We start from the raw sequence: 26,343 nt of genomic DNA on the forward strand, positions 1-26,343 counted from the left end.
CCTGTCATGTACACTTGTCACATATGATGGCCCTTGGTATCTGCATCCATGGATCAGCCAACCCCAGGCAAAAACCATTCAGCAGGGGCAGAGGAGGTGGCAGTTGTGTCTGCGTTGAATAGGTACAGACTGTTTTTCCTGTCATAATTCTCCAGATAATACAGCATAACAATAGTTTGCATAGCAGTTACATATATTGTCTTATAAGTGATCTGATGATTATACAAGATGTTAAAAAAAAAAAATTAAAAGGAGGAGCTCAGGATGTAGCTCAGTGAAACAGTCCTGGGTTCAATCCCTGGCACTGAAAAAAACCCCAAAAAACTGTTGTAGGACCGAGTTGTAAGTTGTAACTACAGAGATGAACCTCACTCTGAATTAAATTGAGTCCTTTATTATAAGCTGGCTGATTGTGAATGGCTCACACCAGAAAAGTTCTTAACAAAGGAAAGGCAGTTTGCAGGGTCCTTTTAAGGGCTCTTCTATTTGGGGAGGGCTCAGGGAGAGCAGAGCACAAGCAGAATTTCATAGGAGCAGAACTTTCCTAAATTAGTGGGGGTGGGGCAGTTTCACACAAATTAGTTAAAACAAAGTATCACACAGGTGGAGGAGTCTTGTTTACAAGGTAGTAAAGATAACATAGTTGCAGACTGCTCTACCAAAAGGTCACAACGATGATACATAGTTGCAGACTCACACAGGATGCAGTGGTCTGTTATGCATTAACTGAGGGGACTCCCAAGGAGGAAGGGGAAGGCAGCCACCCGGAATCACTGGACTTTACACAAATGGAGTCAGGTACACAGATAGAGTCAGGTTCGCTATCACAAAACAACCCATTGTATCACTGTGAGTGCCTCTGGCCCAGGGGCATAACACATTTTTTTGTTATAAAAGTGCATGAACACAGGTGTGTCAAACTCACGTTTATTTTTTTTTACTCACGTTTATGCTTTAGAATATTTCTAATGATGAATTCTTTGTTAATGGAGCATAATATCAATTTTTGTATTAAAGGCCCATTATGGTGAGTGTTCCCATGTTTAGTCTTTAAAATATTTCTAGTGATGAATTATTAATTCTAATTTATAAATTTTACATTAAACATTGAGCACTTAACAGGAAAAAATATCGAAAAACAAAGTATTGAATTTTTAATATTTATTGAGTGTTTATAAAAAAGCATCAAAATTTTCAACATTGATTGGTTTTAGTGTACAAAGTCTAAAAATGAACATCAGAAATAAAAACTTATGTGAATTGCAATGAAAATACCAATAGCACTCTACAAAAAAGATGATCTTTACTTCAATTGTCACACCTAAGGCAATGTTCACACATGACAATAGAACATTCTATACACACATATCATTTACAATGATACCACATGTATTTTGTTTTCCGGGTCTTTTTGTAGAATATAGTTGAGATCTCGCTGGTCTTGCTGTTTTGTCAGGAGATTCTTACTATGTTATACAATGTGTAGGTAACAGAAAACATAAAATATCAGTTAAGTTATTAAGTTCTTAGTATGTATTGCACGTCTAGAATAAACATCAACATTTTCACATAAGCTGTTTATTGCTTACAAAACCTAAAAGATAGCATCAGAAATAAAAACCTATGTGGGCCAGGGATTTAGCTTAGTGGTTCCAGCACCTACCTCACAAGCACAAGGTCCCAAGCTCAATCACCGATACCAAAAAAAAACCACAAAAAAAACCTATGTGAACTACAGTGAAAATACCAATAGAACTCTACAGCAAAAATAATCTTTGCTTCAATTGTCACAACCAAGGCAGTCTTCACACATAAAAACTGCATGTTCTGTACACAGGTATCATTTACGCTGATAGCATATATGTTTTATTTTCCTGTCCTTTCTTGTGGGATAGAGTTGACAGCTTGTTCTCCTGTTGTCATAGTAGTTCTTTGGGATGCTTCCCCTGCCTATTCACCTGTCAGCTCACCAGTGTGCACCACAATTTTTTTACATAATTCCCCGGGCAGAAACATTTTGTTTCTGATGTGAATGATCTCTTATGAGGTCCAGTCTCAATCCTCTAAGAAAATTTCTCCGTGGTATTTTGCACTTGTTCTTTTCTTTGTAAACTATTAAACTATGCTATATATGTTTGCTTTCAAGTAAAACACAACCATTGGCCAATGCTTTGTGTTTAGAGTGACATCATCATTGCTGCATAATTCATCAACAACATCTACTCTGCCTTTAGTTTGTTGTAGAAATTTTCCATCTCAGGCTTCCATTTTGTTGAGGTTCCCCTATCAATATTTCCATCACGGTGTAATGTTTACATCAGCAGTACTAGGTGGGGTTTTTTTCCATATATGAGACCAATGTAAATCTTTCTGAAATCCAAAGATTGTACTACACAATTCTCTGTTTGGAAATTGCAATATTTTTTTTAAATTTCTGCTTTGTTCCTGTGTACAGTTCCCATGTGGGTCAACTTTTACTCTGTTAACAAATGTAACATCAATTGGAAACTGGTAAACCAATTGTCGAATGTCACATTCTGATTAGTTTGGGAGATGGGAGTAACAAGTCTGTTCACAACATCATTTGGCTTATTACTAACATGAACAAGGACCTGGTGGCTGAGTTCCAGGATAAATTTCTAAATTGTGGCTATTTTTTTTTTTTTTTTTTTTTTTTGGTACTGGGGATTGAACTTGGGCCCTTGCACTTGCGAGGCAGGTGGTGGAACAACTGAGCTAAATCCTCAACCCTAAATTTCTAAATTGAAAGCATAAGCAGTCTTTGCATAGACAAGGGCATAAATTTTTATGCTATATTTTGAAGGTTTTGGGGGCATGCATTCCCTGAAGCTACAGCAGCCGTGAAATGCTGAACGGTGTTCATCAATGGTCATGTATTCAGATGGTGTGTGAATTCTTTGGCAGCTAAGCACAAATCTATCAGACAATGACCTGATAGCAGCCACATTATCCGTTTTTTTTTTCTTTCTTGGTGGGTAGTTTTGTCATCAAGCCTCGGGAAATTTTGAAGGAAATTAAATCTTCTCAGTATCATTGTTCTACAAACTTCAAGCCCACAACCATCACTTTTCCATAAGTCATTTACATTCCTGCAATTACCATGAGAAACCCCTGCTAAGTACAGCAGATCTATGAATGCTTTTCAGTTCAGCTAGTGAGGTGTCATAATAAATACATTTTTGAGTATGGCTATTGCTGCATACAGAATGCCTTACTTGTATTTCAGCCTTTGTGTATTTCACAGCATCTTGTAGCATTTCATCTGTTACAATTTCCAACATTGAATGGCAGTGCTGGCATTCTGTCCAATAGGTTTCACCATTGCCAAGGTCCTAACAATATTTTCAGACCTAGTTCTAACATTGGATTGTTCCATTTGGTTGCATGACCATTTTGCAACATTTCAACTAGTCAAATATGCACTCACATTACTGTTTTCTTCATCTGAATCAAAGAAGTCAGCATTCCCTGTGTCTGTATCAGTTGATTCTGGCTCCATTTCACTGTCACAGGAACTCTGGCTCACATGGAAAACACCAAAATCAGCAGCAGCAGCAGCATCCATCCACATCACTGTTGTGTTATGAATACATATATTTTACCATAATGGATCATCGTCCATGCTTCAGTAATCTAATGATTCACGTTTTTGTTTTTGTTTTTTTGTACCGGGTATCCAACTCAGGACCTTGCGCTTGTGAGGCAAGCAGTGGTGGCACCACTGAGCTAGATCCCGAGCTGTAATGATTCATTTTTGACCTCCAAAACTTGCAAATCTGGTTTGTACCATTTTACTGAACTGGGCTACTTTTACCAGAAAAATCAAAAGAAAGCTTTTCTTAAAACAAATCCTAGAGTGGTGTGGGTGTATTATACCTTCTGTGATACTCAAGGAAACATATGCAAAACCTTTTAGGTGGAGCATAGTGTGGATGAAAATCCTGGTTTGACACTTTTGTACAGGTGCACATACCTTGTTATTTATTGTACCAAGTGGGTAAACACAAAGATTACTTCCTATATTCCTCAGGGAAAGGTACTGAAATGCAAAGCTGGCTACTATTACACTGAAGTAAAAATTTACAGTAGAAAAGGAAGGGATGTGTTTGTGAAACCCAGTGTTATGCTCACTGGGCTAGATACCATTCCTGGAAGGAAAAATAGCTATTTAAACTCATTGAAAAAGTACTAGAGTTTTGGGAATTATTCTGGCTGACCTACACAGTAGAGTCATCTTGTCCACTTGACTATTGGAGCCTCATCTATAGTAGCCCCCTTTGATGACTGTTCATAGGGAAGCCAATATCTCTTTCCATGTTGTTCTGAGAGGTCCAACCACTTACCTCTTGGCTACTGATCCTGCTGTCTTTTTACACAAAAGCTCATTACCCAAGAGCCACTAACCCAAAATCTGTGCAATCTCTGTCTCTGGCCGTGATTTTTTTTTTTTTTTTTTTTGTCTAAATGAACTATTTTAAGTTGTGCTCCCTTGGAGAATTTCTCTTTCCCACCATCTTATAAAAACGTATATTCCCTAAGTGAATTTATAGTTGTATAATGAGATCCTTTTGGTTTGTGTCAAGTGTCATGAACAATCATCTACAAATCAGGTCTGAACATTTTTCTCTCATGAGTCAATACCTGTGGGTTGAGGACAGGAGGCCATGCAGCAGAAGTAGGCACAGGAGTCTGAGCACTTGTTACTGAGCTTTCCTGACCCTTCAGAGCCAGCTTGAGCACAGGCTCCCAGTGGATGATGAAATTAATATGGCTTCCACCTGACAATGGGCTGCTACTGGGTGTGCCCATTTTTAAAGACTGATGGATCATCTGGTTCATTATAGGCAACATCACAGGTCTCAGGGTCTCTTAGTGATCGACTCATTATTTGATGTACAACCCAGAAGGTTTTCCTCAAAAGCAGCATTCTGTTGCAGACAAGGACATGACTTTGCTTCAAAATTTTGTGGGTCTACCCTGTGATTATTCCGTTCATGCTCAGTAGAGATTCCACATAGCATTCTTTTCTCCCATGGACAGACTTCATTGGGTTTGCTAAGCCATAAGCACCAAGGGTTAGCCTCACCCTCAATTGGGTCCTTTGGCACCACTCAATACTGGCAAAGTTATGAGCAAATGAGTTAAAGCAGTAAGCATAAATATGACATGTGTTGCCTTCATAATCCAATGAGGGCACCTGAGTACTGAGGCTCAGGGTGCACCAATAATCTTGTACTTTGAAATAGATGCCTCAGCATGACTATGCCTCAGCAGTCCTAGAAACTTCAGTGAGGTAGTATTGTAAATCCCTGAATTCTCATGAGGCTTATTGCCTACTCTCCAGGAGTCTTGCTGGGCATCCAGCAAGCTTGCTATATTCTCTTCACCAGGTCCTTTGGGTATGCTGTCGTCAGCACAGTGGACCAGCATTGTGCTATACAGGAGGGCAAGACAATAAAGGTTCTGGCAGTTTAGATTAAGACAGAGAGTTGAAGAGCAGACACACCTCTGTGGTCATGCAGGTGTTCTGCTTCTATTTGCACATGAAGTAAAAAGCTTTTGGTGATCTTTACTAATCAGTACAAAGAAGACATTGTTCAGATTAATTCCGAGAGCTATGTTAATCTACTCTGGTAATCAGGAGAAGCATTTCCAATTTGAGTCTGCCTGAATAAATTCTCAGAATCCACTGTCAATCTCTAAAACTGTTTCTTCCACACAGGTCAAGCAGGAGGGTTAAAAGAGATACCAATTAGACCACTTCTTCTTCTATCTTTTTTCTTTCATCAGTTCTGAAGATTGAACCTTGAGCCTTCACATTAAGCTAGATTCCCATCCATTTTATTTATTATTTTATTTTATTTTTCAGACAGAGTCTCACTAAGTTACTATATTGCCCAAACTGGGCTTGCAACCCTCCTGCCTCAGCTTCCCACAGTGCTAGGATTACAGGCATGCATCACCATGCCCAGATGGAATCAGACTTCTTAAAAAATAAAGTAAATGTAACCTTCTCTATTCTTTCTGGTAATTATAACTAAAATTCCTGGCTGGGGATTTAGCTCAGTGGTTCTGGTGCCTGCCTCACAAGCACAAGGTCCCGAGTTCGATCTCCAGTACAAAACAAAACAAAAAAACAAAAAAACAAAAACAAAGAATTATCTCCATATAACTAAAATTCCTGGCTAAACTACATAAAGCACTGAATAGAACACTCTGACAAGTAAAGACAGTAGTTTGGTTAGGCACACTGGGACTTGAAAAATGATCCAGCAAGGGTCTTGAGGTTTCTTGTGTCCCACAACATAGCAATGCAAGATTAAAAAAATAATTCAGATACTTCCAGGAAGTTGGCATAGCAGTAAACAGCAGCAAATTAGCCTCTTCAGTTTAGAGATCCAGACACTGAAATATAATACTTGGGGAATAAAGGAGGGAGGTGGATTCCTGGAACCCAGGACAGATCTGAAGGGAGAATTAGAGTCCACAGGGGAAGTGAAAAGACAGATCTCGATGCAGAAAAAGAAGGTGGCATTTTCTCCCTGACTCCCAGCTCAAGGCATGAGAGAGTAGTCTCAGATGAGAGAGGAGACATGGTGAAAACAGTTGACTCCAGAGGCTTCCACGGAGAAACATGAGTGTAAGGGAACAGTGGGTGCTGTGAACTACAACAGCTGGTAAGTGACTCCAGTCCAAACATCTGCCATGTCCCCTGGAGAGGGTGCTTGGCCAGATGCCATTTTAGGGAGTGGCCAACTAAACCTCAGACATGGAGCAGCCATGGATTGGCTTCATCTCAGTATTCCCAGTGATTTGGTGAGGCACAACCAAAAGAAACATCCAGGGTCAGGGAGTTGAGGTCAGGCTGGCAAGAGACATGCAGAATGTTGCAGGCTGAACAACTCAGGCCCCAAATTCACAACCAGAGGCCAGGATCACTCTGAACTTCTGTGGAGTTGAAAGTACTAGAATCAGCAATCTGCCCTGTTCCTACTCCAGGCTTGCTGGGGTCATCCAACATGGATCTGGGGTCATCCAACACAGAACTGGGCTCTGTCCACCTTCTTTGTCTACCAGTGACAGTGGAGAAATGCCCTGAGTTGGACACTACCACAAAACTACAGACCCTGGAAGATAAACACAGGCTTGAAATCACAGAGAAATCTCTTTTCTTTTCTTTCTTTTTTGCTTTCTCATGAGTGTGGAGATTGTTTTTAGTTGGTTTTTTTGTTTTGTTTAGTTCTTGTTTTTATTTTTTCTTTCTTTCCCTTTTGTCTTCTTCACCAGTTTCCTAAAGCTTGGGTAATATTTCTTTGTCCTTCAACCTTGCTACTCATCTCTTTCTCCTTTTTTATTTGTCTGTTTTTTCCCCTTATCCCTTTTAAATTTTCTCCCCTATGGGTACAATCACTCCACTGAGGGAATATTTATTGTATATAATTTTCTGATTTATTTTATATTTTGTTAATATAACCATTAATCTTATACCTATGGTTAAAGGTAGAAAACTAATAGTTACCACAGTTTGTCATTTTCTAGATTGTGCTTGATATTATTATTATTATTATTATTATTATTACTGATTTTACTACTTTAGCCAAGGTGATATCATTGTTATTATTTATTCTTCCTTGTATGTCAATACTGAAATTGTCTGGGGGTCATAACCTATATCATAGTCCAGTATCAAAGAACTGGGTGCTAGGCCAAACAGGCAGTAATCTCTCATTCCTACTAGACAAAAATGGCAGGATCTTGGAACAGACTCAAAAGCCAGCTACACCCAGAAGATATCTCTGAAAAGTAGTTATTTCTTAAGGGGGTCTCAATACTAGCTACCTACATAAGCAATTTATAAGCATCAATGCAGAAAACTGATGAATAGAAAACAAGAATTCATGGAAATAAGATGCAATCCATGACCTCCAGCTCACTCAAGGCAAATCCAGTGGGCATTGAGGTGGAAGAAAGCAAAAACTACCCAGATGAACTTACTGAAATGGTAGAAGCAAAAGTAACAAAGCACATGAATGAAGCTCTAGAAAAAAATGAATCAGAAATAATACCACAGATAACTAAAGACATGATGACCATAATGAAGGATAAAGTTAGTGAATCTAGAGTAGATACAGGTAAAAAAAAAATTAGAGGAACTTAGGAAAATGATGGAAATACCCAACATAAGAAAGAACTGGGTTCCATAAAACAGATTCAGACATCAAAGACATTGAAAATTCTATTAAAAGTATATCCAGCAGAATCAACCAATGTGAGATAGAATATCAGCTCTAGAATACAGGTTTGTAGTTAGCGGTCATCAAATGAAAAAATTTCTTTTTTTTTTTTTGTATTAAATTCTTTTATTGGTACATTGTAGGTATCCACCCAATTACATTTCTCACTGGGAATTGTACCTTTACATAATGCATCTTGGTTCTTATTTTTTCTCCATTCCTAGCCCTCCCTTCATCCCCTCCACCCTTCCCTATTTACAAAGACTTTATTTCCATTTTTTCCATTTCTCAGCATTTTTTCCTTTCCCTTCTTTCCTTTCCCCTGCACCTCCCACTACCCCTACCCCTTTGGACCTTTTCTTCCTATTTTACATTATCGATTATTCATTCTAATCATTGGTACATTTTCGGTATGCAATATAATGACATTCATCATTGGAAATTTGCACCTTTACATAGTCTCTCTTGGTTCTTGTTTTTCACCCTTGCCCAGCCCTCCCTTCAACCCCTCCATTCCTCCCTATTTACAAAGATTTTGTTCCTATTTTTCCATTTTCTCATATTAATCCCATTCCCTTCTATCCTTTCCCCTAGCCCTCCCACTTCCTTCCCCTTTGCCCCTTTTCTTCCTATTTCACATGACCTATTATACATTTAGTCCTTATTTACACTTTCAGTTTCTCACACCAGAGAAACTATTCGGTATTTACACATGTGTGTCCTATTTATTTCACTTAAGAGTATTGCCTCAATGTGCATCCACTTAGCTATAAATGTCTCTAATTTCTCATTTTTGATGGCTGAGTAGTACTCCATTTTATTAAAAAAACCACATTTTCTTTATCCAGTCTCCAGTTGATGGGCATTTGGGCTGTTTCCAAGTTTTAGCTATTACAAACTGTGCTGCTATGAACATGGGTGCACATATATCACTGTGGTATGATTCTTTGAATTCTTTGAGGAAGATCCCCAGCAGAGGAATAGCGGGGTCAAATGGGATTTCCAGTCTTAGTTCTTTGAGGTATCTCCATACTGATTTCCACAGTGGTTGCACCAGTCTACACTCCCACCAGCAGTGGAGCAGGGTTCCTCTTTCCCCACAGCCCCACCAGCATTTGTTATTGGTTGATTTCATGATAGCAGCCATTCTTTCTGGAGTGAAGTGGAATCTCAGCATTGTTTTCATTTGCATCTCTCGAATGACCAGTGATGTTGAACATTTTTTCATGTATTTATTTGCTATTTCTACTTTGTCTGAGAAATGTCTGTTCATTTCAGATGCCCATTTTTGGATTGGGTCTTTAAATTTGGGAGGTCTGATCTTTTTAAGTTCTTTCTAGATTCAACATAGTAGACTTTTGTCTGAGGAAGAGCAGGTGAAGATTTTTTCCCACATTGTGGGTTGTCTCTTCACACTGCTGGTGGTTTCTCTTGCTGTGCAGAAGCCTTTTAATAAGAAGAGATCCCATTTGTTGATTGTTTGTGCTAGTTCACGGGCAACTGAGGTTTTGTTCATAAAATCTTTTCCTACACAGATGTCTTCAAGAGTTCTACCCAACCTCTGTTCCAACTGGTTCAGAGTTTCTATTTGAATATTTAGATCTTTAATCCATTTTGATTGTAGTTTAGTGCATAGTGAGAGATACAGGTCTAGTTTTAATCTTTGGCAAGTTGAAGCCCAATTTTTCCAGCACCAATTATTAAAGAGGCTATCTTTCCTCCAGTGAGGGTGTTTGGCTCCTTTGTCAAAGATGAGATGGCTCAGTGTGTCTGGTGTTGTTTCTGCATCTTCTAATCTGTTCCACTGGTCCTCAGGTCTGTTTCTTTGCCAGTACCATGCTGTTTTTATCACAGTAGCTTTGTAGTATAGTTGCAGGTTGGGGATTGTGATACCCCCTGCCATGTCTCTGTTACCTAGAATTGCTTTTGCTATTCTGGGTCTCTTCTTGTTCCAAATGAATTTTTGGATTGTTTTCTCAAGGTCTATGAAGTCTGCTGCTGGGATCTCAATTGGAATTGCATTAAATCTATATAGCAGTTTAGGAAGTATGGCCATTTTCACTATATTAATCCTTTCTACCCAGGAGCAGGGGATGTCTGTCCATTTTATGATATCATCTTCAATGCCTCTTTTCAGAGTGCCATAGTTTTCAGAGAAGAGGTCTTTGATTTCTTTTGTTAGGTTGATTCCTAGGTATTTCAGTTTTTTGGATGCTATTGTGAAAGGAATTATTTGCCCGATTTCTCTCTCAGTGAGTCTGTCATTGGTGTAGAGGAAAGCTATTGATTTTTGTGTGTTGACCTTGTAACCAGCTACTTGACTGAATTAGGTTATTAAGTCTAGAAGACTTTTGGTGGAGTTCTTGGGGTCTTCTATATAGAGTATCATGTCATCTGCAAATAATGACAATTTGACTTCTTCATTACCTATCTTTATTCCTTTTATTTCTTTCTCTTGTCTAATTGCCGCACCTAATGTTTCCAGAACTATATTGAATAAGAGTGGTGATAGTGGACACCCTTGTCTTGTTCCTGATTTGAGTGTGAAGGATTTCAGTTTTTGACCATGTAGTATGATATTGGCTGTTGGTTGTTCATAGATGGCTTCTATCAGTTTGAGGTAGAGACCATCTATTCCAATTTTTTGTAGGGTTTTTATCATAAATGCATGTTGGATTTTGTCAAATCCTTTTTCTGCATCTTTGGAGATAATCCTATGGTTTTTGTCCTTGGCTCTACTGATATAGTGTATTACATTGATTGATTTGCATATATTGAATCATCCCTGCATCCCTGGGATGAATCCCACTTGATCAGGGTGTATGATCTGCTTGATGATCTTCTGCATTCTGTTTGCCATTATCTTATTAAGGTTTTTGCATCTATGTTCATTAGTGAGATTGGCCTATAGTTCTCTTTTTCAGTTGGGTCTTTCTCTGCTTTGGGGATCAAGGTGATGCTTGCTTCCAGGAATGAATTTGGGAGTATTGCTTCCCTTTCAATTTCATTGAAGAGTTTAAACAGTAGTGGCAGCAGTTCCTCTCTAAATGTCTTGTAGAATTCAGCAGTGAAGCCATCAGGGCCCAGGCTCTTCTTAGTTGATAAGTTTTTAATTACATTTTCAATTTCATTGGTTGATATTGGGTTGTTCAGAATTTTTAGGTCTTCTTCATTCAACTTTGGTAATTCATATGTATCTAGGAATCTGTCCATTTCTTCTGTGTTGTCCATCTTATTGGCGTACAGATTCTGGAAGTAGGTATTGATGATCCTCTGGATTTCTGCTGGGTCTGTTGTCATTTCACCCTTTTCATTCCTAATTGCATGGATTTGGGCCTTTTCTTTCCTTTTTCTGATAAGGTTGGCTAAAGGTTTGTCAATTTTGTTGATTCTTTCGAAGAACCAACTCTTGGCTTCATTGATTTTTTTATATCGTTCTCTTTGTCTCCATTGCATTGATTTATCCTCTGATCTTTATAATTTCCTCCCTTGTATGAGCTTTGGGGTTGTCCTGCTCTTCTTTTTCTAGAAGGTTGAGGTTCTGCCTCAGGTTATTTAAATGGGCTTATTCTGTTTTCCTAATATGCATATTCACTGATATGAATTTCCCTCGTAAGACTGTTTTCATTGTGTCCCATAGATTCCGATATGTTGTATTGTCATTGTCATGTAATTGAAGGAACTGTCTGATTTCTTCTTTAATTTCCTCTGTGACCCACTGGTTATTCAGAGGTGTGTTGTTCAATTTCCACATGTTTATGAAATTTTTTGAGTTTCTTTTGCTATGGATCTCCAATTTCATCACACTGTGGTCTGATAATATACAGGGGATAACTTCAATTCCTTTGCACTTACGTAAACATGTTCTATGTGTGAGCATGTGGTCTATTTTGGAGAATGACCCATGTGCAGCTGAGAAGAATGTGTATTCTGATTTTGTGAGGTGGAAGACTCTGTAAACATCTGTTAAGTTCATTTGTTCAAGAGTTCGATTGAATTCTAGTATTTCATTACTTATTTTTAGTCTAGTTGATCTATCTATTTGTTACAGTGGGGTGTTGAGGACCCCCACTACAATTGTATTAGTGCATATATGACTTTTCATGTCCATTACTATTTGTTTTATATAGTTGGGTGCACTAGTGTTTGGTGCATAGATATTTATGATTGTCATCTCTTCCTCTTGGATTCTTCCCTTTACAAGGATGTAGTGTCCTTCTTCATCTCTCTTAATCAGTGTTGGTTTGAAATGTACTTGATTTGCAAAGAGGATAGCTACTCCTGCTTTTTTTCGGGTTCCTGTTGCATGGAGTATTGTTTTCCACCCTTTAACTTTCAGTCTATGAGTTTCCTTTTGAATTAAATGTGTTTCTTGTATGCAGCATATTGTTGGATTTTGCTTCTTGACCCATTCTGCCAGTCTATTTCTTTTGATTGGTGAATTGAGACCATTAACGTTGATGGTTATAACTGAAATGTATTGACTTGTCATTGCCATGACTCTTTCTTTTTGCTGGGTTCTCCCCCTTTCCATTTAATTTCTTGTCATCCCAGATGGGTTCATTCTGCTTTGCTTCTTGGGGTTGTGATCCTCAATGTCTGTTCTTAGGATATTGTGTAAAATTCTTTGGAGTGCTGGTTTGGTATTCACGAAGTTCCTAAGGTGCTCTTTGTCATGAAAGTATCTTATTTCTCCATCAATTTTGAAAGATAGTTTTGCAGGGTACATCAATCTGGGTTGGAGGCTGTTTTCTTTTAGGGCTTGGAATATGTCACTCCAAGCTCTTCTTGCCTTGATGGTTTGTGTTGAGAAGTCTGCTGTGATTCTGATGGGCTTTCCTTTGTATGGGATTTGTTTCTTTCCTCTGACTGCTTGGAGGACTTTGTTCTTGTGTTGTGTTTCTGGAATCTTAACAGTTATATGCCTATGTGTAGATTATTTTTGATCAAGGCTATTTGGAGTCCTATATGCCTCCCTTATCTGTATGTCAAGCTCTTTTCCCCTGCTTGGGAAGTTTTCTGCCATTATTTCTGTGAAAAGATTTTTTATGTCATTTCCACTCTCTCCTGTTTCTTCAGTGAGCCCAATCAGTCTTATGTTATTCTTCTTTGCATCATGTAGCAGCTGCTGGATGGATTTCTCCTGTTCCCTTCTAATTTTGAAGCAATTTTTCTTTTCCTGGTCACTAATTGCAATCTTATCTTCTGTATCTGAAATTCTGTCCTCACATTGGCTCATTCTGCTGTGTAGACTCTCAATGGAGTTTTTCATGTCCTGGAAATCTATTTGCATCTGTTTTATGGATTCCATTTATTTCCTATGTTGGGATTCCATCATGTTCCTCAGCTCCTCTCTAGATTTATTATTCATGTCTTGCAGTAGGGGCACAATTTCTCCTGTTATCTGAGAAATTATTTCTGATTTCTTTTTTTCCAGATCCCCTTTTTTTGCCAGTTCAGTGTGTCCAGGTTGTTGAGTATCAGAGTGTTCCATGTCATTTCCCTTTGGGGTTGCTGTAGGTGATCTGGAAGTCTGGTTTTGAGATTTACTTACGTATTTTCGAATTTCAACTGGGGCCGGGGCCTGTTAGCGCCTGGATGGATTACCTCCTCTGAGCTGGGTGAGGTGGAACAGGGGCCGGGAGCAGCGGTAGGGATGGTGACCCAAAAGCCCTTTCCTGTGGGCTGGGATCATCGGGAGGTTTGGCGACCTGGAAACCCCTTCCTCTGGACCAGGAGCAGTGGGATGGTGGCTCAGAAGCCCCTACCTCTGGGCCTGGAGCTGTGGGAGGGATGGTGGCCTGGAAGCCCCTTTGTCTGGGCCAGGAGGGGCAGGACAGAAGGTGGCCCAAAATCCCTTTCCTCTGGGCTTGGAGCAGCGGGAGGGATGGTGGCTGGGAAGCCCCTTCCTCTGGACCAGGAGCAGTGGGACGACGGCTCAGAAGCCCCTACATCTGGGCCGGGAACAGCGGGACTCAGTACCTTGGTCTGGTGATCTGGTGTCCTCTGTGTCTTTGTAGTGTGGAACCAGGTGGCTGCCTGTCTGCAGCGGAGTGACTTGGTGTCTTCCTCGTGACTCAGGACCTCGCTAGGGCATGCACAGACCTTCCTGTGTGCAGCGGGCTGATTCGGCATATTCCACGTGACTTGAAAAAATTTCTTAAAGTAGCAAGGGACTACAAAAAATTCAATGTAATAGCTGCTAGATGATGCAAAGAAGAATAAGGTTGATCAGAGTCAGTGAAAAAATCAGAAGATAGCCCAAAGGACATTAAAAAAATCTGGTCATTCCAGTGGAACAGATTAGAAGATGCAGAAACAATGCCAGGCACACTCAACCATCTCATCTTCGACAAAGGAGCCAAACACCCTCACTGGAGGAAAGATAGCCTCTTTAATAAATGGTGCTGGAAAAATTTTGCTTCAACTTGCCAAAGATTAAAACTAGATCTGTATCTCTCACCATGCACTAAACTAAAATCAAAATGGATTAAAGATCTAAATATTCAAATAGAAACTCTGAACCAGTTGGAACAGAGGTTGGGTAGAACCCTTGAAGATATCGGTGTAGGAAAAGATTTTATGAACAAAACCTCAGTTGCCCATGAACCAGCACAAACAATCAACAAATAGGATCTCTTCTTATTAAAAAGCTTCTGCACAGCAAGAGAAACCACCAGCAGTGTGAAGAGACAACCCACAATGTGGGAAAAAATCTTCACCTGCTCTTCCTCAGACAAAGGTCTACTATCTCGAATCTAGAAAGAACTTAAAAAGATCAGACCTCCCAAATTTAAAGACCCAATCCAAAAATGGGCATCTGAAATGAACAGACATTTCTCAGACAAAGAAGTAGAAATAGCAAATAAATACATGAAAAAATGTTCAACATCACTGGTCATTCGAGAGATGCAAATGAAAACAACGCTGAGATTCCACTTCACTCCAGAAAGAATGGCTGCTATCAGGAAATCAACCAATAACAAATGCTGGTGGGGCTGTGGGGAAAGAGGAACCCTGCTCCACTGCTGGTGGGAGTGTAGACTGGTGCAACCACTGTGGAAATCAGTATGGAGATACCTCAAAGAACTAAGACTGGAAATCCCATTTGACCCCGCTATTCCTCTGCTGGGGATCTTCCCCAAAGAATTCAAAGAATCATACCACAGTGATATATGTGCACCCATGTTCATAGCAGCACAGTTTGTAATAGCTAAAACTTGGAAACAGCCCAAATGCCCATCAACTGGAGACTGGATAAAGAAAATGTGGTTTTTTTAATAAAATGGAGTACTACTCAGCCATCAAAAATGAGAAATTAGAGACATTTATAGCTAAGTGGATGCACATTGAGGCAATACTCTTAAGTGAAATAAATAGGACACACATGTGTAAATACCGAATAGTTTCTCTGGTGTGAGAAACTGAAAGTGTAAATAAGGACTAAATGTATAATAGGTCATGTGAAATAGGAAGAAAAGGGGCAAAGGGGAAGGAAGTGGGAGGGCTAGGGGAAAGGATAGAAGGGAATGGGATTAATATGAGAAAATGGAAAAATAGGAACAAAATCTTTGTAAATAGGGAGGAATGGAGGGGTTGAAGGGAGGGCTGGGCAAGGGTGAAAAACAAGAACCAAGAGAGACTATGTAAAGGTGCAAATTTCCAATGATGAATGTCATTATATTGTATACCGAAAATGTACCAATGATTAGAATGAATAATCGATAATGTAAAATAGGAAGAAAAGGTCCAAAGGGGTAGGGGTAGTGGGAGGCGCAGGGGAAAGGAAAGAAGGGAAAGGAAAAATGCTGAGAAATGGAAAAAATGGAAATAAAGTCTTTGTAAATAGGGAAGGGTGGAGGGGATGAAGGGAGGGCTAGGAATGGGGAATAAATAAGAACCAAGATGCATTATATAAAGGTACAATTCCCAATGAGAAATGTAATTGTGTTGTATACCTACAATGTACCAATAAAAGAATTTAATACAAAAAAAAACAATTCTGGTCACAGAAGTCATGGCCACAACCTTCCCAAGCACAAAAAAGAATTGGACATACAGATAAGTGAGGCATATCGAACTCCAATTAGCCATGATCACAAAAACTACACCAAGGCATACAGTAGTCAAGATTCCAGTAGTTCAACACCAGCACAAAATATTAAAAGCTGTTAGAAAAAAGAAACAAATCGCCTATAAAGGAAAACCCTTCAGAATCATGACAGACTTCTCAACACAAACCCTTAAGTCAAGGAGAACTTGGAGTGAAGTATATGAAGCCCTAAAAGAAAACAACTTTCAACTCAGATTGATGTACCCCACAAAATTATCTTTCAAAATTGATGAAGAAATAAAGAACTTCTGAAGAAATTAATGATTACCAAAGTTAAATTATCATTATTTTAGATGACATGACTCTACATAGAGACCCTAAAAACTTCACCAAAAGACTCCGAGAATTAATGACGAAATTTAGTAGTGTAGCAGGAACAAAGTCAACACTCAAAAGTGAAGCATCCCATATATATATATATATTTTAAGAGAGGGTCTCACTATGTAGTTCAGTAGAGTCTTGAACTCGCTATGTAGCCCAGGTTGGCTTTGAATTCATGGAAATCTTCCTAATTCAACCTCGAGAGTACTGGAATTATGGGCATGTACCACCACTCCCGGCAAAAAGCAATAGCATTCCTGTACACAAATAACAAACTCACTGAGAGAGAAATTAGAAAACAACATCTTTCACAATAACATCAAGAAAAATAAAATACATAGGAATCAATTTAATGAAGGAAGTGAAAGACCTTTGCATTGAAAGGTGGTGGAGTATGGGAAGCTGAGACAGGAAGCCCACCCTGTCTCAAAAGTAAATAAGATTACAAAGGGCTATGGATGTAACACAGTGCAAAGGCCTTGGGTTTATTATAGACAGCTAAGTCAGGTAGAAATATTATAGGCAGTCAGACAAGGTAGGGTCCTCCAAGAAGTCAGTCCAAAAGATGAGAACACATCACAACTGTGGGTGAAGGCACATTCATTGAAGCTCAGGTCTGAAGACAAAGATGAAATGACTACACCTACTTCCCCAGGGATAAATAATGATTGGTATTCTAAATAGGCATCAATCACCTGGGTGGGGGACCAAGACCTTAACCCATCCCTTCCAGGAAAGATCCTTGTTCTTTCCATGCACACTTGCTATGTGACTTGCTTCCCCACTGGATCAATATTACCTAAGTAACAAACTTGCAATCTTTTTTGGGGGGGCGGGTACCGGGGATCGAACTCGGGACCTTGCACTTGCGAGGCAGGCACCAGAACCACTGAGCTAAATCCCTGGCCCCTAACTTGTAATCTTATTGGTTGACCATAGTTTTGTCCCACCTCATGCCCACCTTGTGATTTTGTACCCACGTTGTGATTTTGCTCTATAAACTTCTTTGAGAAGTGGGCTTGTGGGCAACTCACTTTCCAGGTCCCCCTTCTGTCTCTCTTAGGAGCCATCTTTTCCTCAATAAATATTTCCTACTCTTAACCTCTGTTTTTCCCAAAATTCATTCTTCAATTTTAGAGAACACGAACTTGGTGTATCAGACATCTAACAGGTTAGGAGTTACAATATTTACCTTATATCAGTTGGAGGTCTTCATATCATCCCTAGATCAGGTTCAGTTCCCAGTACTGAAAGAAAAGGTAATGACTGAAGCAAAAATTATTGTTGTGCCAAGTGAGCCGATAAATCACCAAACACTGGGACCAACGACAAAGTTAAACTGAAAGGAATTTATTCACGTGCGTGGACTCCACTCCCTAAGCGAAGTGAAGCCCTGAGTCCAGGAAGCACAGTTTTTATAGGGTGTTATAACAGCATAGCTTTTATAGGTGTTATTTAAAGAAGAGAAGTTCAAGGGGAGGTTAACATGTTTTTTGACTAGTTGCAAAATATTTTTCACAACTCAGCTATCTTGCTATCTTGTCAGGTTAGGACATTTTGTGGTCAGAGGGAGGCACCAGGCACCAACCTTTTCTGAGAAGTGATGAAGCAAGTTTACAGAAGCAGAGTGAGCGGTTACAAAAATGAACGGAATTTTAGCACTCTGTAAGAGGAGGGGTACGAGGGGAGTTCATCTACAGGCCAAGATGGCGTTTCTTAGGTTTACTTTGGTCTCACAATTATAAGACTAATGTGGATTAGGTGGGAAGGAGAGTGCAAGACATTGCACTTCCATGATTTTTTTCTTTTCCTTTATTTTTCCTCAAGACATATTCTTTTTTTTGGTGGGGGGGTACTGGGGAGTGAATTTGGGATCTTGAGCTTTTGAGGCAGGCGCCGGAACCACTGAACTAAATCCCTGGCCCCAAGACATATTCTTTCTATGTAGCCCAGTTGGCCTTGAACACATGATGATCCTCCTACCTCAGCCTCCCAAGTGCTGGGATTACAAGTGCGAGTCACCATGTCCGGCACAAGAGTCTTTCTTTTAGTCTAGAGAACTTCCTCTAGACTTCTTTTTTTGTCAAGGAAAAAAGAATTTAAGAATTACAATTCAGGAGACCCAGGTTCAGACAGTTTTGAATAGTTAGGAGAAAGCATGAAAAAGTGGGAGCGTCTATCAGCTGAATGTTAGAACAGGATCTGTGTGACTGACGGAAGATAAAAGAATGCATATCCTTCATAAAAACATCCACAAGAGTCAATATAGCTCAGACTGGCTTCAAAAACCTGTGATCTTCCTGCCTCAGCCTCCCAAATGTTGAGACTACAGGTTACAGGAGTGTGCCACCAGGTCAGTTTTGTGTCTTTTTTGGTACCAGGGAGCAAACTGAGGACCTTGCGCTTGCAAGGCAGACGCAGTGCCACGGAGCTAAATCCCTAGCACCAGGTCAGTATTTTGTAATCTCCAATCTTTCGATTCTTTGCTGCTGGCACAAATAAATATGTGATTTCCCAGGGATCCATTATCATTTCTGATTTGCTATTTTGGGAAGAGCAATTGCAACTTGCACTTGGCCTTCCTTATCAAAATAACCTGTATCTAAGGAATCAGTCACCATGAGCATTTGGCAAGTTTCTGAGTGTTTAAATTACATCTTCACAAACTAGGAAATAAACACAATGAGAAGTTCAAGAGCCTACTATCGGGCCGGGGATTTAGCTCAGTGGTTTCACCACCTGCTGTGCAAGCACAAGGACTAAGTTCGATCCCTGATACCAAAAAAAAAAAAAGAACCTACTATCTACTGTGAAATGAACTTAGGAGAAATCATCACTTAAATTTGGATACATAAAATTGCTCTTTGAAGAGGGACAGTGGGTTGGAGGGAAAGCAACGGGAGATGGATATGACCAACATATGTTCTGAAAAATGTTTTAAATGTTAAATTTTGTTTTGTTTTGTTTTTTGAGGGAGGGTCTTGCTTTGTAGTGCAGACTGGCCTTGAACTCACTATGTAGCCTAGACTAGCCTTGAACTCATGTCAGTCCTCCTGCCTCAGCCTCCCAAATGCAACCCTAACTATAACAGTGTTACCCACCTTTCTCTGCTGGCTGTTGCTGCCACTTGGTATCTAACACCTTGGGATTTCATTATTACAACTGGAACACAGGAGCACCCCCACTTTATTTTTTTATTTTGAGGCAGAGTCTTAGTTACTTTTCTCATTGCTAAAACAAAATACCTGACACCCACAAGTTAAAAGAGGAAAGGTTTATTTCAGCTCACAGCTTATAGAGGTTTCAGTCCATAGTTGGCTGGCTCCAAAGATTTATAGACCTGATTTATAAATATCATTCTTCCTATAGAAACACGTTAACAGATATTTTTTAAAGCACTGACTTTGTCTAGTTTTCTAAGCTATCATTTCATTTTATAAACATTCAGAAGTATTGGCATGGCAGAAGGGCATCATAGAGGAGAAACAGTCCATGGCAGAGCAGACAGGTGACAGCGGCAACAGCAGCAACAGCAAGCCTTCCTTTCCCTTTTATCCTATCCAGGCTACAAGCCTTTTGGGTGGTGCCACCCACACCCAAAGCAGAACTTCCCATTATTCACACCCAGAACTATGATAAGCCAATTAGTGGACTAATCCAGTACTGCACACTCATGATCCAGCCACCTCATAAAAGCCTCATCTATGAACACATGAGGCTTTAGGGAGGACATCTAGATACAAGCCATAACAGGCAGGGTCTCCCTAAGTTGCTAAGTAACCCAGGCTGGGTTCGAATTTGGAATCTTCCTGCCTCAACCTTCCAGAATGTTGGGTTTATAAATATGTGCCACTATGCCTGACTCAGGATCCCATTTCAACAAAGCCCTCTTACACCATTGCCTCATACCTTCAAATTACAGCAATTACAGAATTTTCTAAAATACTGGTGCTCCCCTTACCTATGGACTTCTCAATGCTTTAGAAAGAACTGCCTTCTAGTTACTTCTGGGGGACACATTGAAGGGGGGAAGAACATGTTACACTTGACAAATCTATTCCAATATTTCTTTCTCACCAAGCCTTAGGATCCATTATTCCAACAAAGTTTTAGTATATTAACCTCATTTAATGAAGGCCATTGTTAAGTCAACTCAGCAAATTGGGAGAGCCATTCCTGGCTGGCTGAGCTAATACACTGAATTCAGAATCTCTAGTCCTACAAATATATGAATAATCTCCATATTGTTACTTTTTTCCTTGGTCTACAATCCACTCCCACACAGATATCCCATGATGGTAATATATATTAACAACACCTTGTATACTCCCCCCGCCCCAGCTTCTCTTTCAATGTCAAATGTTTTCCTGAAATATGCTAGGGTCTGATTCTGGGTAGGGGTCTGGAAGCAAAGAAACACTGGCATCCCTTTGAAAGGTTAATGAAGTCATTATAGGATCTTTAAAGAAGATATGCCCAGCCTCTAAAAAAAGGGGGTGGGGTGGGGAAAGGGATGGGGTGGTTCAGCTGGCTAAGGAGATTTCATGGAATTTGAGGCTTCAAAATAATCACATTCATTCCAATTACCAAAATGCCCCATTTCAAATCTAAGGATTTCTGATTAATTCCAAAGTTTTACATACAAGACTGAATGAAGCTGTGCATTTAACTTGTGTGAAAATTTGGCAATCTATAGGATTGAAAATAGATCTGATTTATAAATAACATTCTTCCTGTAGAAACAGGGGCTAAGAGATTCTTTTAAAGCATTGACTTTGTCTAGGTTTCTATGCTCTCATTTCATTTTACAAACATTCAGAAGTAGTTAGCTCTCTGGACCCACCTTTAGGGCATCATTCCCACTGGGAGGATCTAACTTAGCTACTATTTTGTCTCACAAAGACCTGACTTTTTAAAATTAAATTTATTTATTGGTACATTTTAGGTATACAATACAGTTGCATTCTTCATTGGGATCTTGTACCATTACAAGATGTATCTTGGTTCTTATTTTTTCCCCCATTCCCTGGCCCTCCCTTCACCCCCCTCCCACCCCTCCCTATTTACAAATAATTTGTTTCCATTTTTTTCCTTTTCTAATATTTTTCTTTTTCCCTTCTTTCTTTTCCCTTATCCCTTCCATTTCCCCTATTCCTTTAGATCTTATCTTCCTATTTCATAATATTAATTAAACATTTTGATCCCTATTTACACTTTTAGTTTTTCACACCAGAGAAACTATTCGGTATTTACACATCTGTGTCCTATTTATTTCACTTAAGAGTATGGCCTCAATATGCATCCATTTAGCTATAAATGTCTCTAGTTTCTCATTCTTTATGGCTGAGTAGTACTCCATTTTATTAAAAAAACCACATCTTCTTTATCTAGTCTCCAGTTGATGGGCAATTGGGCTGTTTCCAAATTTTAACTATTACAAACTGTGCCACCGTAAACATGGGTGAACATATATCACTGTGGTATGATTCTTTTAATTCTTTTCGGAAGATACCCAGCAGAGGAATAGCTGGGTCAAATGGGACTTCCAATCCTAGTTCTTTGAGGTATTTTCATATTGATTTCCACAGTGGTTGCACCAGTCTGCAGTCTCACCAACAATGAATAAGAGTTTCTTTCTCTCCACAATTCCACCAGCATTTGTTGCTGGTTGATTTCTTGATAGCAGCCATTCTTCCTGGGGTGAGGTGGAATCTCAGCATTGTTTTCATCTGCATCTCTCAAATGACCAGTGATGTTGAACATTTTTTCATGTTTATTTGCTATTTCTACTTCTTTGTCTGAGAAATGTCTGTTCATGTCAGATGTCCATTTTTGAATTGGGTCTTTATATTTGGGGTGGTCTGATTTTTTTGAGTTCTTTATACATTCTAGATAGTAGACCTTTGTCTGAGGAACAGCTGGTAAAAGTTTTTTCCCGAATTGTAGGTTGTCTTTTAGCTCTGTTGGTGGTTTCTCTTGAAGTGCAGAAGATTTTTAATAACATGAGATCCCAGTTGTTGATTCTTTGTGCTAGTTCCCGTGATACTGAGGATTTGTTCATGAACTCTTTTCCTATGCCAATAAGAGTTCTATCTAACTTATCTTCCAGCAAGTTTAGGGTTTCTGTTTTAATATTTAGATCTTTAATACACTTGGATTTTAGTTTAGCTCATGGTGACAGATAGGGGTCTAGTTTTAATCTTTGGCAGGTTGAAATCCAGTTTTTCCAATACCATTTATTAAAGAGTCTATCTTTCCTCCAGTGAGAATGGTTGGCTCCTTTGTCAAAGATGAAGTAGCTGAGTATGTCTGGAGTTGTTTGTACATCTTCTAATCTACTCCACTGATCCTCAGGTCTATTTCTTTGCCAGTACCGTGCTGTTTTTTTAATCACAGTGGCTTTGTAGTATAGTTTCATGTTGGGGATTGTGATATCCCCTGCCATGTCTCTGTTGCCTAGAATTGCTTTTGTTATTCTAGGTCTCTTCTGGTTCCAGATGAATTTTTCGATTGTTTTCTCTAGTTCTGTGAAATATACTATTGGGATTTCAATTGGGATTGCATTGAATCTTACAGCAGTTTTGAAAGTGTGGCCATTTTCACTCTATTGGTTTTTCCTACCCAGGAACAAGGGATGTCTTTCCATTTTCTTATATCCTCTTCAATCACAAAGACCTGACTGTAACAGTCACTTTAATTCCCGGTGATAATTTAAGTAACTGTTTTTCAATTTCATGCCTAAGACTGTCATTTTTCCATTGCCCTGTAGTGATAAGGTCATACTGACTTTTAATATAAAGCAGGTCAGATAACCAATCCCTGCATCCTGTCTTTGGGTATCAGTTTCCCGACGCCACTTTTGGCTTTAGTTACAGTCTCAGTTTTGCTTCATACATGAAAACAAAAAGATAATAAAAATATTTCAAACAGGGGAAGATTAAATGCCAGTGCTATGTGCACATAAAATCACTGAAAGGACTAATAAAGTCTATTTTGCTAATATTTACCATATTTTATCTCTCTTTAAAAATACCATTCAGCTCTGTGAGGGGAGAAAACGGAAGCTCAGAGAAGTTGAGAAATTTGCTCACAATCTCACAACTATAAAAGAAAGCCCATTTGCTCTCACTGCTTCCTGAGAGTAAAGTAGGTTGATACGAACGGAGAATAACCAATTCTACCCTCCTTGGAAACGACAGTCTTCTAACTCAACCGGGAGCCGACGCCTGCGCAGCCCCACAGCCTGGCAGGGGCGCACGGAGCACCCCGACTCCGCCTTGCCCGCCAGGGGAGCAGCCTGAAGCAGGCGGCGGGCCGGACCGAGGGCTGCACAAGGGGCTGGAGGGGGTGGGGCGGCCACTCCCCCCTCCGCCGGCTCCTATTGGCCGAGGGCTTCCTGGCCCCGACCCAGGGCCGCCTCCGGGCGACACTTAAAAGTGTGCGGAGCAGGTGCCTGGGCAGAGCGACAACTTTGCGGGAGAGCTTGCGCGGCGCCCATTCATTGCCTCGCGTCCGTCCTGTGCGGTGGGCAAGGGCTGCGGGCCGGACGCTGCCGCCACTTTGAGAACTGCAGCCGGGCCGGGGCCGAGCTCGCTGCTGACCCCCGCGGGCCGGCGTGGGGCTGGAGCCGCGTCCATGCAGTCGTGCGCTAGGGCATGGGCGCGCCTGGGATGCGGTGTCGGGGGCGCCCGCCGCCTGGCGGGGGGCGCGGGCCAGCGCTGGGCGCCACTGGGCCGGGAGTGCAGCTACGGCGGAGGGGACGGCGGGGCGCCGGGCGCCTCTCGCCTCCTCGAGCGCCTCCTGCCCCGGCACGACGACTTCACTCGGAGGCACATCGGCCCTGGGGACAAAGACCTGAGGGAGATGCTGCAGGCTTTGGGGCTGGCGGTAAGGATCCCAGCCCCCTGGGGCCTCCCTTGCGCCCCCGTTCCGCCCGCGCGGCCTCCTCTGCAGCCTCGCGCTCCGCTGCCCCCCGCGTGAGTCCCGGGAGGGCGCGGGGCTGCTTGCTGGGGACTGAATGCCTTCTCCCACCGGCTTACTTTCTGCTTCAGAACTTTCCACTCGAAATGCAGCCCCAGCCCAAGTAACCCTGCAGATGAGCCGGAATTTTGTAGGAAGAGGAATAAGCCTCCCGCCCTCCCATAGAATGGGTTTACCCGGTTGTGCCTAGTTGTGGACTAAAATCCAACCCGGGTGGCCGATTCACCACCCGGCTCCAAGATTTCCTTTCTTCTAAGAGAGTTCTGGTGTGCTCAGTTTGTTTTTTCTCTTTAGAAAGAACTTATAATTAGGCGATTTAAATGAGGTTCCCACAAGCCTTTGTAGATGAGAACACAAAGGTAACTCGGGCATTTTGCTCTGCCTTTAGTGTTCACCGACTTGGTTTTTATTTCAGAGCATCGATGAATTGATCGAGAAGACTGTCCCCTCCAGCATTCGCTTGAGAAGACCCTTGAAAATAGAAGACCCTATTTGTAAGTAGCCGGGAGCGCTCCCTCGGGCTCGCCTTGTGGCCTGTTTGCTCTCCAGGATCTCTGAAGGTTCAACTCTAGGGTAGGATTGCTCTGAACTGTTAGTGATATTGACTAAAAGGAACGGCGGCCGGCGGAGGTTACCTAGAGCCTGGGGAGAGGGTAGAGTATTTGGTTCCGGACCAAGTTAAGGTAGTTCTTTTCTCGATTTTTACCCTAGGGCTCTGCCAGGGACCACCAGGGCTGGGTTCTCCTGTCCTTTGAGTGGAGAAGTGCTTTTACTTCTTTACAGATCTAGATAGACTCTGAAAGGAAAAAGAAATTGCCTGAGATCATTGTACACACGAAGCTGCAGGTCGGAGGGAACCAGACCTCTGGCCTCTCTAACGCTTCAAATTGTTTTATCTCCAATTTTTATTGCCTACTGAAAAGGGCAGTTATTTTTCAGATCTTAACACATTCAGATTCATGCTTGGCCAGGAAAACTCACTTTACTTATAGGCATTCATAATTTATATTTGAAATCTTTTTAATGGTCTAAAGATTGCCTTTCAGAGATTTTGTGTGTGTGCGCAAGTGCGTAGATGTTTTGGGGATTTACTTTTAAAATAGGATCTCACTGCAGTCCACACTGGCCTTAAACTCACTCTGTAGTCTGGGTTGGCCTGGATTGGTGACTCTGGTCCAGTGCTGGGATTACCGGTGACTGCCATACAGGTGACTGCCACCATGGGAGCTCAGAGTATTGTATTCCTATGTGGGTATTTGACTTCCATGAAGAGAAGACGCCACAAGGAGATACATAGAACTGAAGAGCACCTGGAAAAACCCTCACTTGATTATCTCGTTTTCAGTCATAGAGATACTTATCTTTTTTACTTCTGGAGTACAGCCAGCAGAGAACAGCTGTTTTGTTTTTGTGATAGGATTTGTAGAATGCAAGGTTTGTTTTAAAGTGGATGGCCTGATAAGATCAAAATGCATTGTACACATTGGAACAAAAAGCTAAGGGAGACCAAGTAGAAAAGGGACAATGGGAGGAAAATGATTAAAGTGTAATCATGCACAAACCTGTCAAAATGAAGTCCATTAATGTATATCACCAAATGCACTAATAAAAGTATGTGGTAAAGAAAAAATAAATGTGGAAAGAAAAAAGCTAAAGTGGTCACCGGAGTTAAG

At 40.6% G+C, this 26,343-nt stretch overlaps 1 protein-coding gene and 1 long non-coding RNA gene across 5 annotated transcripts in view; one reads left to right on the forward strand and one right to left on the reverse strand.

Moving 5' to 3' along the window:
• Positions 1-26,343, forward strand: part of Gldc (glycine decarboxylase) — a 203,077-nt gene that overhangs the window by 69,696 nt on the left and 107,038 nt on the right. For 2 of the 4 annotated variants that reach the window (XR_015439925.1, XM_087183468.1), the window contains exon 3: positions 25,086-25,164. Coding sequence is in view for 2 of the 4 variants with exons in the window: in XM_087183468.1 (XP_087039594.1) it covers positions 25,086-25,164 (79 nt within the window). In the remaining 2 variants the exon portion in view is untranslated. Of the gene's footprint in view, positions 1-24,136; positions 24,578-25,085; positions 25,165-26,343 lie in introns of those variants that run through there. The other 2 variants (XM_004838263.3, XM_004838266.4) reach the window with 2 other exon arrangements.
• On the reverse strand, positions 1,141-18,094 carry LOC147825925 (uncharacterized). Its single transcript, XR_015439926.1, has 3 exons — positions 17,883-18,094; positions 3,449-3,594; positions 1,141-1,466 (listed from the first exon to the last, which is right to left on the reverse strand). It is a non-coding gene; the product is annotated as an uncharacterized LOC147825925 (long non-coding RNA).

Source organism: Heterocephalus glaber, unplaced genomic scaffold (assembly GCF_053883595.1).
Source record: "Heterocephalus glaber isolate CG9 unplaced genomic scaffold, H.glaber_assembly_v1.0 deba00001481, whole genome shotgun sequence".
In the NCBI taxonomy this organism is placed as follows: domain Eukaryota; kingdom Metazoa; phylum Chordata; class Mammalia; order Rodentia; family Bathyergidae; genus Heterocephalus; species Heterocephalus glaber.